The 19,520-nt window shown below is 34.1% G+C and overlaps 1 protein-coding gene across 1 annotated transcript in view; it reads right to left on the reverse strand.

Moving 5' to 3' along the window:
• LOC120353823 (eye-specific diacylglycerol kinase-like) overlaps positions 1 to 14,911 on the reverse strand; it is a 244,003-nt gene extending 229,092 nt beyond the window's left edge. Inside the window, 1 exon segment of the mRNA XM_039438897.1 lies at positions 14,131 to 14,911. Within this exon segment, the coding sequence (XP_039294831.1) occupies positions 14,131 to 14,852 (722 nt within the window). The 5' untranslated portion in view covers positions 14,853 to 14,911.
• Positions 14,912 to 19,520: the final 4,609 nt, after the last annotated feature.

A 19,520-nucleotide genomic window follows, 5' to 3' on the forward strand; every position in this document is an offset into this window, starting at 1 on the left:
TCCTAATTCCTATTGTGTTTCAAGAATGATTATGCTTTCTTTATAGTTCTAGTCTACTGGAGATTGACAATGGTGCAATAACTTTGACTGGTAGATGACAGACTATCTCGTTATTCTAGTGAATTTATGGTTGTGATAGTTCCAACTTGCAAGTATTTTATCCATTTGAAATAGAATAAGAGATGTTGAGCAGTTGTGGAATTCCTCCAAATTGAAGTGGAATTTGATATAAGTTCCACATAATGTAGTTATCAATTTTCCATTATTTTGTTGAACTAACATCTTTTCACCTTACAGTTGTGTTGTGTGTGGATGTTTTGATACTTTTCCATAATGAAAACAAAAATTGAAATTATTGTATACCACTTTTATTATTATAAAATACTAAAATATAAACATGAACTGGTTCCGTGGCTTTCGCAGCCACATCTTCAGCTGTTTGTTTAATTATCATAGTATTATATGATAATGAATGAGGTTGACAATTTCAATTTGTGTTTTCATCAACATATTTTTCATTCTACCATTTTTATTCGTCTATTTTTCTATTCGTTTGAAATATTTGTTCATTATTATAACATATTCAAAGCCATATCAAGAGAATCATGATTGAACACTATATTTATGAATTGATTTATCATTTCATTGTATTTTGTCCTCATATTTGGTAATTTCATTATTATGGAATACATTTGAATTTGCTACATACGATTGTTGAGATTTAAGTTATTGAGATGAGATGAATGATGAAAGATGAGAGTGAGTGAGAAAGGGGAGTGAGAGAAATACAGAGTGATAGTGAGTGAGAGTAAGAGAGTGTGAGAGAGATTTTGAGAGAGTTTGTGAGTGAGAGTGAGAGAGAATAGTGGGAGTGGAAAGTGAGAGGAAGAGAGAGAGGAAAGGTACAAAGGCCACAACCTTTGGTACGTGGGATATATACTACCAGATATTATATAATTTCTTTCACTATTTATTCAGTATTATTACTTTTAGTTTAGTATTCTTTTATCTATGGTACTACTGAATACTATGATAATACAATAAATAAATACATAACTCATGACTCATCAACATCACTCTGAAAATACATTTAATTAATTTCTTCTCACTAAAGTCAAGTTAAAATACTCGAGTCTATTCCATTAAATTTGTAATATTGCAGTCTGCTTGCTCATTAGCATACAGACAACTAACTATCAAGTCAGACCACTGAAATCAAAGTCCTTAACAAGAATAGGGAGTTCACCGTTATGCAGATGATAATGGGCCTCCGGATATTAATACCATCCTAGACAGGAACTTGGGTGACATCCTCACCCCCGACCTTCTATGAGAAGTATGATGATTTCAGGAGCAAGAAAGAGAGAGGGTGAGAGAGAAAGAGAGAGAGTGAAATAGAGAGAATGTGGAAGAGAGTGTGACAGAGAGAAAGTGAAATAAAGACAGTGTGAAGAGAGTGAGAGACAGTAAGAGTGATAGTGAATGAGAGAGTGAGAGAACACACACTCTCTCACTGTGTGTGAGAAAATAGAATAGAATAAAATAGCAGCCTTTGGGAGTGAGAGAGAGTGAGTGAGAGAAAGAGAGAGTGATGGTGAGTGAGACGGTGAGAGTGTGTGAGTGAGACAGAGGGAGAGAGGCGAGTGAGAGGAAGAGAGAGTAATAGTGAGTGAGAGAGTGACAGAGTGTGAGAGAGAGAGTGTGTGAGAGGGAGAGAGCTAGTGAGAGATGGTTAGTGGGAGAAAAGGAGAGTGATAGTGAGTGAGAGTGTGAGAGAGAGTGGAGTGAGTGAGAGTGATAGTGAGTGAGAGAGTGTGAGAGAAAGAGAGACTGATAGTGAGTGAGAGAGTGTGAGAGAAAGAGAGACTGATAGTAAATGAGAGAGTGTGAGAGAAAGAGAGTGATGGAAGTAACAGAAAGAGAGAGGTGAGTGAGAGAGTGGGAGAGAAAGAGAGTGAGGGAAGTGAGAGAAAGAGAGAGGTGAGTGAGAGAGAGAGAGATAATAGTGGGTGAGAGGAAGAGAGAGTGTGGGAGATAATGAGAGAGTGAGAGAGAATATTGGGAATGGGAAGTGAGAGAAAGAGAGAGAGGAAAGGTACAAAGGCCACAACCTCCTACCCCTTAAACACTCTCCAACTCAGTCATGTTGACATTACCACAAATGATTAATCAATATCTGACGATAGATTCTCTATGAACTGTCAGCATTAGTCAAATGGAAAGCATCTATGTTATCCACAAGCAATACTGACAGATAGACATGAATTTTATTCGTAGTAGCATCATCATCATAGATCTTGTTAAAGTCATTTATTTATTCATTCAATCATACGTCATAAATACAATTCATCGAAATGATTGAAGAAGGACCAATAATCACAGCCCGAAACTGTTCCTTCCCCGAATTTCGATTAATATACTATAGTGAGGTCCACGATATAATGGAAGTGTATGAAGATAGAAGAATAGCGATGCCGATTCTCTACATTAAATAATTATATTTCTATACTGTCAAAAACATAATTGGTATGTTTTGGACTTATAAAATAATAAAATAAAATAATAATAAAATAATTAAATATAATTATTAAATATAATAATAAAATAATTGGTCCTAACTCCATTACTCGTTTTGGACTTAAAAAAGGATAGTACCACCGGCTTTGTCGAATGATAGACAAGGATAGCAAAAACAAAGTTGATCAAATACTGTCATTATAACGTGGACCTCACTATAGTATAAAAAGTAGGTTATGTTCCAGTCACTTGTTAATTTGAGTCAAATTTTCAGTAAAAGAACTCAAAAACAATGAATTTTGGATTAAGATTGTTCAAAAAAAAAATTGAATAAGATGTTACACTCCCTAATTGATTGAAACTGTAGAATAATTAGTTATTTTAAGCTTGGTTTTCGTTTGTGCGTAAATGTCGTCGTCGGGCACGACAGGGTGAGGATCTCACATTGGGTAGATTTCAATTTGTCTAAATAACCTAAAAGATAATGTTCAATTATGTTTTAATGGGGGAGGTTGAGTTTATACTTTTTCGCCCCACTTGGATGTAATGAGCTGGTTTACGTGCGTCATATGGAGGCCGAAAGTGATTGTTTTCTGACCAGGCCGGTAAAATTTTCACGGCCCTAGGGCTGTAAAATAACCTTGAAGTCAGCTGATTCTGATTTGATGTGAACGTGTTTACAAAATAGTTTATGAAACGGAATCAGTTTATGCTTCTAGAATTGAATAAAGTTTTTGCAATAAGATACTATCATTTTATTTGGATGAATGAAATACAAATAATGAGATATTATAAACTATTCAAATTCAATTTTCAGAGTATAATAGAATCTAACCTCAAACCTCCTAGTACAGCATTTATCATGGAACATGGTGGATAAACGGAATCATTTTATGCTTTTAGAATTCAATAAAGTATTCTGTAATAATATACTATCATTTTATTTGGATGAATAAATACAGATAAGATATATATTATAAACTATTCAAATAATTCTATTTTCAGAGTAGGATAGAACTTCTAACCTAAACTTCCATTGACATTCAGATTGGCCAAATTTCAAGTGTGCTAAAACAGCTGATCAAAAACTTTCATTGACATTCAGATTGGCCAAATTTCAAGTGTGCTAAAACAGCTGATCAAAAACTTTTCATTCTTTGTGTTTATCATTCAATAATTAAAACATTTATAATAATATCATCTTATTGTCATTTGGAAGAATAAAAAGTATAAACTCAACCTCTTACATAATTGAACATAATCTTTTAGGTTATTTAGACAAATCAGAATAAAAATAAAAATACTTGGACAATTTCTTGATATTCAGATTACCTCAGATTTGCTAGAGCTATGACCTTCCACTTTTGCTTTCGGAAGTGCTTATAATAGACAATTATTCTCATATATATATTGTTTATTTTCCTGTGAGAGAGAGTGGAGTGAGTGAGAGTGATAGTGAGTGAGAGAGTGTGAGAGAAAGAGAGACTGATAGTGAGTGAGAGAGTGTGAGAGAAAGAGAGACTGATAGTAAATGAGAGAGTGTGAGAGAAAGAGAGTGATGGAAGTGAGAGAAAGAGAGAGGTGAGTGAGAGAGTGTGAGAGAAAGAGAGTGATGGAAGTGAGAGAAAGAGAGAGGTGAGTGAGAGAGAGAGAGATAATAGTGGGTGAGAGGAAGAGAGAGTGTGGGAGATAATGAGAGAGTGAGAGAGAATATTGGGAATGGGAAGTGAGAGAAAGAGAGAGAGGAAAGGTACAAAGGCCACAACCTCCTACCCCTTAAACACTCTCCAACTCTATCATGTTGACATTACCACAAATGATTAATCAATATCTGACGATAGATTCTCTATGAACTGTCAGCATTAGTCAAATGGAAAGCATCTATGTTATCCACAAGCAATACTGACAGATAGACATGAATTTTATTCGTAGTAGCATCATCATCCTAGATCTTGTTAAAGTCATTTATTTATTCATTCAATCATACGTCATAAATACAATTCATCGAAATGATTGAAGAAGGACCAATAATCACAGCCCAAAACTGTTCCTTCCCCGAATTTCGATTCATATACTATAGTGAGGTCCACGATATAATGGAAGTGTATGAAGATAGAAGAATAGCGATGCCGATTCTCTACATTAAATAATTATATTTCTATACTGTCAAAAACATAATTGGTATGTTTTGGACTTATAAAATAATAAAATAATAAAATAATATAATAATAAAATAATTAAATATAATTATTAAATATAATAATAAAATAAATTGGTCCTAACTCCATTACTCGTTTTGGACTTAAAAAAGGATAGTACCACCGGCTTGTCGAATGATAGACAAGGATAGCAAAAACAAAGTTGATCAAATACTGTCATTATAACGTGGACCTCACTATAGTATAAAAAGTAGGTTATGTTCCAGTCACTTGTTAATTTGAGTCAAATTTTCAGTAAAAGAACTCAAAAACAATGAATTTTGGATTAATATTGTTCAAAAAAAAAATTGAATAAGATGTTACACTCCCTAATTGATTGAAACTGTAGAATAATTAGTTATTTTAAGCTTGGTTTTCGTTTGTGCGTAAATGTCGTCGTCGGGCACGACAGGGTGAGGATCTCACATTGGGTAGATTTCAATTTGTCTAAATAACCTAAAAGATAATGTTCAATTATGTTTTAATGGGGGAGGTTGAGTTTATACTTTTTCGCCCCACTTGGATGTAATGAGCTGGTTTACGTGCGTCATATGGAGGCCGAAAGTGATTGTTTTCTGACCAGGCCGGTAAAATTTTTACGGCCCTAGGGCTGTAAAATAACCTTGAAGTCAGCTGATTCTGATTTGATGTGAACGTGTTTACAAAATAGTTTATGAAACGGAATCAGTTTATGCTTCTAGAATTGAATGAAGTTTTTGCAATAAGATACTATAATTTTATTTGGATGAATGGAATACAAATGAGATATTATAAACTATTCAAATTCAATTTTCAGAGTATAATAGAATCTAACCTCAAACCTCCTAGTTACAGCGTTTATCACGGAACATGGTGGATAAACGGAATCATTTTATGCTTCTAGAATTCAATAAAGTATTCTGCAATAATATACTATCATTTTATTTGGATGAATTAAATACAGATAAGATATATATTATAAACTATTCAAATAATAATTCGATTTTCAGAGTAGGATAGAACTTCTAACCTAAACTTCCGTTGACATTCAGATTGGCCAAATTTCAAGTGTGCTAAAACAGCTGATCAAAAACTTTTCATTATTTGTGTTTATCATTCAATAATTAAAACATTTATAATAATATCATCTAATTGTCATTTGAAAGAATAAAAAGTATAAACTCAACCTCTAACATAATCTTTTAGACAAATCAGAATAAATCATAAAAATACTTGGACAATTTCTTGATATTCAGATTACCTCAGATTTGCTAGAGCTATGACCTTCCACTTTTGCTTTCGGAAGTGCTTATAATAGACAATTATTCTCATATGTATATTGTTTATTTTTCTGTGTGGCGAAAAATAACGTTCTCACCATGGGCAAAAATGTTTTTCCGGCTCTCAATCTTTTCTAGTCCTCGGCCTACGGCCTCGGACTTGAAAACCGATTTCGAGCCAGAAAAGTCTCATTTTCGGCCCTAGGTGCGAAATATACTATTCCGGCTCTCAATCTTTTCTATTCCTCGGCCTACGGCCCCGGACTTGAAAACCGATTTCGAACCGGAAAAATATCATTTTCTGCTCTAGGTGCGAAATATACTATTAAATGGCAATATGTTGATATTAAACTGTTTGATTTTTGAAAAAACAAACACAAATAATGAAAAGTTATTTGATCAGCTGTTTTAGCACACTTGATATTTGGACAATATGAATGTCAACAAAGCTTGTCGTCGTCGACTGCGGAAATTTACGCACAAACGAAAATGCACCTTAAGACAGGATAAATTTACGAAATGGGGAGTTTGGTAATCCATTTTCAAAATTTCCATTGTTCCCTGGAATATAGAGAAAAATTAGTTTCTGCAGGAGAGACTCTGATTCTCACAAACATGGTATTACTAGTAGTTCTGTGAACAGTAGACCTCACGCAGTATTCTCATCCACGAGTACCTGATTGAAACTATAGACCTTATGGAAATACAGCAATAGACTGGCTTCTCCACACATCTGTGTAATCACTTGTCAGCTGATTTATGATGAATAATTCTATAGTCTGATTTTTACTCCAATATTGGCGTATGAGGAGGCTCCTTTTTCCTTTTATATTATCCTTGAATTGCAAAATTTCCAAAAACCTTGTATATACGTCGACGCGCAATTAAAAACGGAACATACCTGTAAAATTTCATGAAAATCTATTACCGCGTTTCGCCGTAAATGCGCAACATATAAACATTTAAACATTGAGAGAAATGCCAAACCGTCGACTTGAATCTTAGACCTCACTTCGCTCGGTCAATAAACTTGTTACTTTAATCTACGGTATGTAAAAGTGGTATCTTCTTATAAAAATATACCGTGCTTTCATCCACTTTACACCAACCAACCCCCAAGTGGGATAACACCGTAGAAAATACCAGATTTCATCAACAACCATAAAAAATGTATGAAACACGCGAGAGGCTTGCTCATTCCTTTCAACTTTTTTTGAGAAAAATGGAGAAAATCTTTGAAAAGAATCTGCTAAACGTGATGATAATATATTAGATCATAAGACTGTCTCTAGGGGAGCCTAAACGGCGGAGTAACAAAGTCACGGACAGCCACATTCTGTGATGAAAGTTCTTTCAAGAATTTTCCGAGTTTTCCCCCAGAGAAAACGAGTAACGGGAATGCAAACTTTCTTGAGAGAGAGGGAGGTTGAAGAGTCGGAAAAAAGAGATGGGAGGAAGTGGATTCATAATTACGAGAAAAAGGTGGAGAAGAAGATGAGAATTTTGTGAAGTGAACAACTACAAGACTTAACCTGTTTCGGACTGTGTGTAACCTTATCTAAATTTGGGAGAGGAATAGCACAAGGTTACCTTATTTTCCCTCTCCCATTATTTTGCTAATGTACATATTGTTGGAATGAATCAAGAAATAAAGATAAAATAAGAAAAAAATATGAAGGAGGAGGTGGTAAAGCGAAATAGAAGGAAAAATGGTGGATAAGTTCAAGTGGGGGAAGAATAGAAAAGGATGGGGGATGAACGGTCGAATAATAATAATATGGAGGGAGGAGGACGACGAATAAGAGAACAATGAAAGATGAAAGAAAGAAGTATAATGGATAGTAGTAGGAAATAGATGGAAGGAGAAGAACGAAGATAGAAAAGCTAAAAAAGAGAAGATAATATGAACTGGGGATGAAAATAAGTAGTATTGGTGATGGGAGATACGAAAGAATAAGGAGGAAAGAGATATATTTTTCAGTTGAGAAACTGAAGAAAAAAGGAGAATGTTTATAAGCTGTTATGTAGCTAAGGTAAACGTGATATTTTTGAGTTCAAAATTCAAGTGGTTTTATTCTAATTTATATTTTTAGATTGTGATTTGGTGTAGAAATCGAGATGGACATAACCTGTGTATTTAAATTTTAAATTTAAAATTTTATATTTTATAATTGGACAATTTCAAACTAAATTAGGAAATTGAAGAAGTTTTGGGCAATAGCCTGCTTTTTTCTCTTCCGATCGTTGTATTGTTTTTGCTAACCTAATAAATAAGCAAATGAATAGGAGAGCGGAAAATTCAACTCTTGTGAACCAGAGAAATAAATTGAGATAGAGAATGAGAATAAAAACAGAAGTATAGATGATGAGAGAGAAAGATGAGAGCAAAGAAGGAAAACAAACATGTAAGATGAAAAAATAACATAAAGGAAGGAGAGTGCATATTTCTCCGCTTTTTATTTATTTTTATTCAATGTAGTTGAAATTCATAGTATGAGAGATGAAGATGTTATATCAGGATAAATAGAGGAAAATTGGAGGAATACGGATAGAAAGAGAATTGAGAAGAGGATAAAAGAATTGCATGAGAAAGGGAAAATGATAGAAACATGAGGGAAACAAGGAAATAACTGAGAATGAGAAGTCTGGCAATAAGAGAAAAGGAAGCAGAAAAGTGATTCAAACGCTCCAAAATTGAAAATTCCAGAAAGGAAATTTCCATAGTAGAATATTATTATGAATTAAAGTCATCTCTGCTCGAGTAGCCTATAACCAAAGACTCAAAGAATAAGGAACTTACAAAACTTTTCCCACTTGCTTTCTTCAGAATTGATTCTTACTCCCACCTTTATTCTAATTTTTCTTCTCCTCCTTCTCTTCCTTCTTCTTCTTCTCTTCTCTTCTTCTTCTCTACTCTCCTTCTTCTTTTTCTTCTTCTTCTTCTTCTTCTTCTTCTTCTTCTTCTTCTTCTCCTCCTTCTCTTCCTTCTTCTTCTTCTTCTTCTCCTCCTTCTCTTCTTCTTCTTCTTCTTCTTCTTCTTCCTTCTTCTTCTTCTTCTTCTTCTTCTTCTTCTCTTCTTCTCTTCTTCTTCTTCTTCTTCTTCTTCTTCTCTTCTTCTTCTTCTTCTTCTTCTTCTTCTTCTTCTTCTTCTTCTTCTTCTTTCTCTTCTTTTCTTCTTCTTCTTCTTCTTCTTCTTCTTCTTCTTCTTCTTCTTCTTCCACCTTCATTCCGCCTTTTCCATGACATCTCTCTCTAGAATCCTACAATTCCTCATTCACACACTCTCTCACTCTCTCCACCGTCCTTCTTCGATCCCTCTCCACCTTCCACCTACAAGAACTGCCTTCTTTCATTCCGTGAGGCTAATTATAATTCTGCTAAACAATAAAGCATTCTTTTCATTTCAATTGTGAGGGACCAGAATTTATTTTCAAGGAACATTTGAATTTGAATTCAGTTGTCATCACAGCTTGCAGGAAAAATTAGGAGGGAAATTGTACTTTACCTTGTAAAATTGTTAATGGAAATCTTGCTACCTTCCTCGAATTTACCTTGTTGCTATCCTGCAGAGAATTTTTCAAAGAGTTTTCCTGTGAGGAAATCCAGCAGAAACAATTTTCTTGTGAACGAGCATTTATTATTCAGAGTCAATTTCTCCTTCTCAAATTATAATATGAATAAAGAATGAATGACAATCCTTCAATACTTTTCCCGGAATTCCTTGAAAGATGGATAATTGAGAATCACTTTGTATATTTATTATTATTTATTTATTTTATTTTTATGACTTTCATAAGAAGCACTGAATGGGAGAGAAAAACTAGGGATACTATAGATATACGAGTATATCTATCTCTAATCTATCTTCAATCTATTCATCAACATGTATTCTACATTTCATCACATTGTCTCTTTCTATCTAATTATTTTGTATGTTTCTGTTTTATTGTTGCTTTCTACTGATAATGATATAGTATACTGATATGACATAAATATAGTCAGTCAAAGATACAACAATTTCTTAGATAGTCTGCCTACACCAGAAATATAGCTATAGTGAAGTCCACGTTATAATGGCAGTGTTTGATTGGCAATGGTATTGCTATCCTTGTCTATCATTCAACAAAACGGATAGCACTATCTCTTTCTCTCGCTTTCCTCAGTTGCCAGATCGTCTTTTAACAATGTAGAATTAATAATTAATTGACAAAATATTTCATCCTTATTGAGAAAATTCATTATCAAATTATTAAAAAATATAATTTCTTGTTCAACATAATATAATTGATTATTTTAAATGAGAATGAACCGTTAATATTACATCAATAAACCTGTATCAGCTACCGTCTATAGAAGAGATTGACAAGACAGAGGATCGGCCACGTTTTCCTCCTATCTTAACAATCTCCACGTTTTTCTCCACTGCAATTATATAACATGGACGTCACTATAGAATCTAGAGTCCTTACAGAAAATCATAACTAACTAGACACTAGAATCATATCGTAGCCTTTTTCATAAAACTTTATTTTATTACTCACGACATGCAGTCAATTATTGAGTAAATATTAAAAACTTTACTTACTGACTGGAGTACTTTCCAATTGCTTGGCAATCATTTCAACAGTGTAGACGGAAATGTTTGATGGTTAGGAAGATTTGTGGGTTTATTATGTGATCAAAAAGTTTGTTGGATTGAAATTCAGCTGTTCATTTAGTATGTTGTATTGTCTAGGATGGTGGATTTATGAATTAAACAAAGATACAAACCTTACAATATTGAAAGTAAAAAGAAATGGACATGAATTAAATACAACAGAACAGTTTGAAATTTATAAATCCACCATCCTAGACAATAACAACATACTAAATGAACAGCTGAATTCCAAATCCAACAAACTTTTTGATCACATAATAAACACCACAAATCTTCCTAACCATCAAAACATTTCGGTCTACACACGTTGAAAATGATTGCCAAGCAATTGAAAGTACTCCAGTCAGTAAGTAAAAGTTTTTAATATTTACTCAATAATTGACTGCATGCGTCGTGTTAAAATACATAGAAAAAAGTGTGATTACATTTATAATTCATTAGAGATTCACTGCAAAATTTGAAAAAATCAATGTCAATTTTAGATTTCTGTGTGTTTTAATAGATGATACTGTCTATACTTTTGTGAGTCGGAACAGGCAAGAGCCTAAACCTTGAATGAAGAAGAAACCAATATTAACAACTTCATTGCACGTTTCTGATGGTTTCAAGGATATTGAACAACTTTTTTGATAATTCAAAGTTTAATCGAAGACTTGAAGAAATTCGGATCAGGAATATCATTATTATACTACAAGATAAATTATTTATTCCAATTACATAAGTCACGATGCTGAACGACATGCTTTCCAAGATAAATTAATCTACATCTTCAAGTCTATTTAATGAACTGTTTAATTAATCTACATCTTCAAGTCTATTCAATGAACTGTTTAATAATTAATCTACATCTTCAAGTCTATTAAGGGTCAAATATGAGATTTTACTAGTGAAAACATGCCAGAAGTTTGAGAATCTATTTTCTATTGCTCATGCCGTACGCCAGGGGGGGGGGGCTAGCACTACGATGAAGTACTTACAAAATGTATTCCATGTTAATAATATGAGAATGGTAATTTATTTATCTATTCATTGACAGAGCTACAGATCATAATATACAACAATAAGATCGGGAAATATCTATGTTATGTTTATATAACATCAATAATGCTACTCAGATGAAAAATCTTCCTTATATACGCGTACAGTTGAACCTCTGTATAACAAAGTCGATTTTCCCGAGAAAAAATTGCTGCAGAGAGGTATTCGTTATTGTTCTGTCAAGAAAACTGACACGATCTAATGGATCTTATAATATAGTATTTATTGACAATATCTTATTAAGCCTATTGCATTTAAATGGAATATGCTTCTCACTGTACCTCTAGAATCATTCTTGTATGAAACGACAACACAGAATTGGGAAAGATAAGAGAGTACAATGAAGATATGTATGTTGTTCTTCACTATTCTATTGATGATTATGAGAAATATCCATATTGTCCTAGAAAGATATCAACTGTTTCTAACATTCTATACAATGCTGAGATATATTTTTTTGAAAATCATCAACAGATGCATGATAAAATGTATCTAAAATGTCATAGGGTTTGAAATACTGGGGCTATCAGTACTTCTGAGATTCATGGAATCAAGTTCCACCAAATGTATTATTTTTCTTCAATATTGATTGATTATCCATTATGGATGATATTTTAGCTTGGAGTATATAATATGTAACATGAAGCCTTTAAATATTGATACATTTCTCTATTCCAATTTTCCAAAAAAAATATGAATACATTTTTCGACTTTACGAAGAATATTCGTCACTTCACGTAATTCCCACGATACTGAATCAACAATATCTTACTTTAAAGACTATAATTTTTGAACTGAAATTATTATTATTGGTGATAAGCTATCATTTCTAGAGAAACATTGCTAGGAAAACAAATTCCAAAGTAGTGGAATGAGAAGAATATATGAAAAAATTGCACTAGAAGCTTTGTTGAAAGCAAGAAGAATCCTGAAACCTGAAAATGTAAAAAAATTGGCATCGAATGCAATTTATTTCAAATAGTGAATTTCAAAAAGTAGAGGATAGCATAACAATAAGCAAGGCACAAATTTCGAGGTAACCTACAATAAAAGACAAAAATTTTATAAAAATTACAAGAGATTTTTACAAGGATTAATATTAGTCGAAATGAATGAGATGAAGTGATATGGTGTAGTAGTTAAAGCGATTGAAAATGATGTATTAGAATGAGAAAGAAAATCTAGAGATCATTCCTTGAGAAGAAGCTGGAGTTTTAATACAAATGAAGCAGTATTCTTTGTAGATTATATTAGATGGAATAATACAAGATCGATCATTGATTGATTGATAATTCAGAGATTAATCGAGATGATAGAGATCTAGGAAGAATGATAGTTTTTCCAACATGAAATACTTTGAACTCTAGAGTATTAGGAACTAGATTTAAGATAAAATAAACAAAATGATCAGGCTTTCATTTCAATTGTGATAGAATCGTGTACCTCTAAATTGATAACATTAACTGAAGATGAAACGAGATCTTTCCGAGACGGAATGAAGTTGGTTATCAAGCAAACAAAGATCAGCTTAACAGGAAGAATGAATTGCCGTTTCATTTAATCCGAAGAGAATTCAAAGCTTGATAGAAAAATGCAGTGAAAAGAGAATCGAATGACGGATGATAAAAAATGAAAATGAGTTGTAAGACTGGTAGATTACAAAATCTGAGGTAGGCTACAAAATCGTGTTGTACTACAAAATAATTTGGCAATTCTTTTACAGTGGTTGATCTGAAAGTTTGTACATTATTACAACCTATTTTATTCCAGTGAAATTTCCAATATTCATTCAAGATCTATTGAGAATCGATAACAGTGGGAATTGGCTATCCAGCCACCAATCTCATCATTAAATGTATTGGATAAAACTGTGATTTAGTTTTATTTGACCTGCATTGAATGAATTTTGATTTTTGAGTTTCATGATAAGAAAAAATATCAGAGGTCAAGTGATTCAAATTAATACGCGAAAAAGAGTTACATATATGGAGAGTTAGACAATATATTCTGGATCAAATTGTTTTCTTTTGGATGTTTCAAGAAATAATTATATCATATTTGTTATTGGTATAAATTTCAATAGTTAAGTCACTTCCTCAAATGACAACCTATTGTATTCTACAAGAGCTGGATGAGACTGGATTGTTGAATTAATTTGTAATGCCAGCTGAGGTGGTCTTATGATGAGGAGCGTCTGCTAGCACTACCTTGTTCGTGGGTTCGAATCCAGCTGATGGCATGGACGTTTAATCATTTCATCAATTCACCAACACACTTTCCAATACCCACGCAGGAGCAAAGACCTCCTGCGGGGATCGTGTGTAGTAAAAATAATAAAAAATACAGAACAGCCTCAGATATTAGTAATGTACCAGGTTGCAGGTAGAATGATGAGAGCATGTAGAATGAGAGAGAGAGAGAGGGGATGAGAGGGCAGAGGTGCTAGCCAGGTGCTACATACCCAGAATCATGTGCTGGAGTCATAGCAAGTGCCTTGTAGCGAGCCTGCTGTTCGGTGGGCAGAACAATGTCTACTGACCGCGATCTAGTGGATACGCCGGCAGGAGGCTGCAGGAGAGCCTTCTCGTCGATCTCCTCCGCCCGGGGTGCGTTGCTCTTCTGGATGAAACACGAGTCCACAGAGGCGGCTCGATCCCGTTTCAGTTCGGGTACAGCGAGGAAGAACTCACTGACCACCACCGAAGGGGTCACGGGAGCATCCGATGACATGGATTCCCCGGGAGCATCTGTGACCGAAGATGACATCTCCCCGAAACTGAATGCTTCTTGACGCTCCAGCTTCGGGGAGGTGATGGAGCGTCGCCTACATCCGGGGGGTGTCTCAAACGGCAACGGTAAGGTGTCTTCAGGGGTAAGGGTCACTGTGATACACAACGCCCCAGGGAAATCAGGGATCTGGGTCTGATGTTGCTGGTGGAACATTGGTTCAGGTCGGTTGGGCAGGTTCACTCTGGGCTGGTAGATGTTCTCCTCATCATCATCGTCATCTATCACATCTATGGTGGGCTCCACATAGTTGTTGACTGGCTCCTCAATGTACACCTCGTCATCATCATCACTGGATGTTGAGGTTGATGATGTGTCGGTGTCACCACTGCTATAGCTGTAGCTGTCCCTCAGTTTGCCAAAGTCCTCACTTCTCCTCACTGGAGGCCCCATCATCCTCTGTGTTCTGTTGTACTCCTCAAGGCATGCGCAATGCACACAGGCAATCAGTCCACTCTTGTTACAGTTACAGATGCACCTGACGTTGCAGATGCACCTGATGCGATGTCAACGTCAGAAGAAGTGGAAGATGAGCAGGAAGAGTAGAATGAAGAAGAAGCAGCAGCCGCCTCCACCACCCGACCCCGCCATGAGTTGCTCTGCGCAATCACACTGCAATCACACACACGTATGCGCATGCTCAATCATATGGTAATCTATCATTTCTCTCTAACTCATTAAGAGACATGTCACGGATCTGGTGAAACTGCATTTTTGTAATAAATCCCTAGTAATATCATTGTTTGCAAGTGAATTTCTGCTTACATTCATTGACTTCAATAATTATTGTTTGATGAAAAAAGCTTTAACCATAGAAAATATACGGATAAAATTGTGGAATGATGTGCCTAAAACGAAACCAAGCATGAAATCTCAGTCATGTTAATGTTCTCATGCAATAGTTGGTTTAGTGGTTGATATATCTGTTTTTATTGAGAACAATATGAAAACTTATAGTACTCTTTATTATTCAAAATATTACAAGTTGTAATATTTAAAATAATAAGGGGTACTAAATGTTTTCATATTGTTCTTATTGATTTTTAAAAAAGCAGCCCATTCAAGTGAACCGTTTTTATTGATTTACTGAAACTTATAATATCATGTGAATTCGAAATCATATGAAATATTTTTCTTACAATGGTGTGAATTGCATTTCTAAAATGGTAGATAATTACAGGAAATTCAAATGAACCTGTCCCATTCTATCTTCAAAACTATGTTAAAATTACTAGAGTACTGAAAATTGTTTTGAAAATTCAATTGAGTAAAACCTAGAAACTATGAACTAGTCATTATAGTTATAGCTAATCTGATAGCTGACTTGAATCTTAGCAATTGCTTGGAAGTGACTCAGAATTAGCAATTGCAAACTTTTAATCAATTGACCTATAATATTTTATCAGGGATGATAATTTTTAAAACTGGCGATACTGATTGATTCACCATTATAGTCTGCCAATAATTATAGAATCAAGACATCGTTCAATCTCGAAATTTCTCACAAAAGTCACGATCTGTTTTTTGAGTCCTGGTCAGAACTCAACTGTTTTGGAAGACAAAGGAGGAAGAACAAGGAGAGGAGAAAAAAAGGGAAAAGACGAAGAAGAAGAAGAAGAAGAAGAAGAAGAAGAAGAAAGAAGAGAAGAAGAAGAAGAAGAAGAAGAAGAAGAAGATGATGATGATGATGATGATGATGAAGATGGATAAAGAATAAAATAGGAAGTAAAACACCACGTTATACAACCCTACCCTTCTAGAATAACACCAATACATCTTGGAACCCTTCGAAGATATTGGATTAGTTGTGGTAAACAGTACGTTACCCTCACTCCCCCTCTGCCCACCACCAATAAACCCCCCACCTAATCTTGTTCCCGTTCGTTTTCGGTCCCCCATTATTCTTCATGTCTTCTCTCTTCTTTCACAACCCATTCTTTCTCAACTCGTGATCCCTCTCTGACAGGCTTCTAGCACATTATTTGGGGCGCTTCCAATACACGTGATCCTCAATCAACTGATAATTCCTCCTCCGATATTGATTAATCAGTCTGATCACGCCAAGATCGAGAACGAATCAGGTTCTCTCAATACTACAACAGAAATAATGTTAACAAATAGGAATTCCCGGGCTGACAAATAATTTTTGAATAGTAGCGCTCATAGGATTTCCATCTAGCTGGTTACTCTGTTGTCAATATTTGCAGTAGCAGAAGTCTTCAGGGAGATTTACAGCATTCAGTTTGGATTTTCGTTTGATAATAATTATTAAAAATAATGTTCTTAAATTGATCGATTGTAACATTTTCATTTTTCATCCCACTGACTACCTATGAAGGGAGTATACGGATTTGTCAGTTATAATCTTAATCTAAGTCGACAATCTTTGCATTTCATAATGCAAGAAGAATTCCTCACTGGAATAAGGACAAACCTGCAACAACTCCTCCCTCACCTTAATTCTAAACTTTTCACCTGTAAGAGCCTTTACGCGTGTTGGCAATGAATTATAAAGCCGAATTCCTGCCTTCTTTACCCCCCTCTCATACATACTAGTTCGATGAATGTCGTCTCTGAGGTTTTGTCTATATCTGGTATTGTATGAGTGGAACAACTCTCCTGTATTGAACCCATCTTTATTCTTATCAATAAAACAAAGATCCTCCAAAATATATACACCTGTTAGTGGGAGAATCTTTAAGTCTTTGAAATAATCTCTACAACTCTACATCTCTATCACTCTAACTGTCCACTTTTGAATCCTAAATATATGTATTGTATGAATTGAATTGCCCCAAAATATAACATCGTATGAAAGAAGAGAATGGAACACAGCAAAATAAACACTTCCAGCAATTTCTTCACGGTTCAAAGGAACAATTTTCATCCTTGTTTTATTAGCACAGTTGAGGCGCAAACAGAACGAGTAGGTGGCGGCATACATTTCGATTTTCAACGATACCACTAATCAGTGTTGTTAATTATGAAAACAATATTGAATGTCATCGTGGTGACAGGGAATCGAGACATAGGTAACCGTAAACCATGCCAATGCTTTACACAAGGGTAATTCATGCCCAATTTTTTTGTTACATGAAGGACGATTACGACCGCGACTTACACTGAATGTCAAACATCGACTTAGTAAGAACGTAATTTTTTTGTGTAGTTGAAAAGTTGATATTGTAGTAATTATTCATATTGAATGAAAAAGACTAAGAAATTGTCAAAAAACCACAGATTCATTGATACTTAGAAAGACCGGTTTCGGTTATTACACCATTGTCAATCTCTGATAAACAGTTTATCAATAAATCAATAAATCATTGTTTCTTCAAAGTAACTTCTAAGTAGTTCTAAGTAGTTCTAAGTATCAATAAATCTGTGGATTTTTGACAATTTCTTAGAATTTTTCATTCAATAAGAACGTAATTCTTTCCCTTAAATAATTCTTACCCTTATAATCTATTCAGTAGTGCTCTCAAGTTCTCCAATCTATTTTATTTATAATTATTATTAAACGAGAATCCAAATTAAATGCTGTAAATCTCCCCGAAAACTTATGTTACTGCAAATATTAACAATAGGGTAAACAGCTGGATGAAAATTCGATAAGCGCTACTATTAAAAAATTATTTTGCAGCCCGGGGATTTATTCATTAACATTTGCATAAATGTAATATCTCAGAAATTTCCATCTGTAAATTATATTTATATTATTTGTAATGATATAGTAGTAATTGTAAAACAATTAGAAAGTAATTCCGTAGTAATGAATGAAGGTAAATAATAAGAAACTACAAAGAAATCCCAAATAATTCTAGTGAAGGAGATATTTTTTTAAATATTCACAGCATTTCACAATCCTTGGAGTTTTCATTGTTGATTCAGGGATGAAATATTTCAATTATCTTAATTTCGTTTTAGTATAACACGTTTAAGATAGGTATCACAATGTATTCCTATTTGGAAGTTAAAAAATTGAGTATACTTGTACCTATATCCCATCATTGTTGTATCGTGAACTATTGTATATAATTGTATAAGCCAGTATATATTCAATGCTGGAAATCATCGCCGTATTATCATAGTCTATTTCTCGTTCCAGATTGAAAAGATATTCCTACATCAATGGAAGAAAATGAGATATTGTAATCTACATGAATAAAGTACTCAATCAATCATCATAGTAATCAGATAGAAAACAAGTTATTTTTAATTTGAAAGTTTATGTGTTATTGGAATCTTATTATGTATTTCTTGCTAGTCGATTATTTTTATGATTCATAGTCTTCATTGTATTGTTTTCAATTTGACAAAATTTGATTCGATTGTAACTAGTTCGCTAGAGATCTATAATGATGATACTACAGAATCAAGCTTCTTATTCTCGTTATTTAAGCAGTGTTAATTCAACGACGTGACAATGTCGCAATTTCAAGTTCTTTATTCAATCCAAAAAAGTTTGAAAATGTTCCGGAAATGAGAAGCAGGGAAAAAAGCAACAGATAGAGGTGCAAATAGCTGGCCTGAACACGTGGCTTTTTGGCCACTTCAATTAAACGAGTGTTGACATTTTGAGTTTTGAAAATAGCTGCCAGAAAAAAGCAAATTGAGATTCAAGGTGGAAATGAGACGTATAACAAGACAAAGCGATGCCTCTGCTTTGCTTCCAGCATGAAAATGAGACGATTTTTAAAAATCTCCGTCTGTTCTTCATCATCTTTCCTACGTGAGTCTACATTTTTTTACACCTAAAAAACTTGCTAACTTGTCACATGCGGAGGAAGAAGAAAGAGAAGGAGGAGGAGAAGGAGAAGGAGGAGAAGAAGGAGGAGAAGAAGGAGAAGGAGGAGAAGAAGAAGAAGAAGAAGAACAAGATGAAGGAAAAGAAATATAAAAAGAAGGGGAAAAAGAAGAAGAAGTAGAAGAAGAAGGAAGTTATTGAGGGAGATGAAAAATGATAAATGTTCGGGAAATAAAAGATAACACAAAAAGAGAGACAGAAATGGAAATGGTAAGAGAAAGGGAAGACAGTATAAGACACGCATTGATCCAGAGAAA

This window comes from Nilaparvata lugens, chromosome 12 (genome assembly GCF_014356525.2).
Source record: "Nilaparvata lugens isolate BPH chromosome 12, ASM1435652v1, whole genome shotgun sequence".
NCBI lineage: Eukaryota > Metazoa > Arthropoda > Insecta > Hemiptera > Delphacidae > Nilaparvata > Nilaparvata lugens.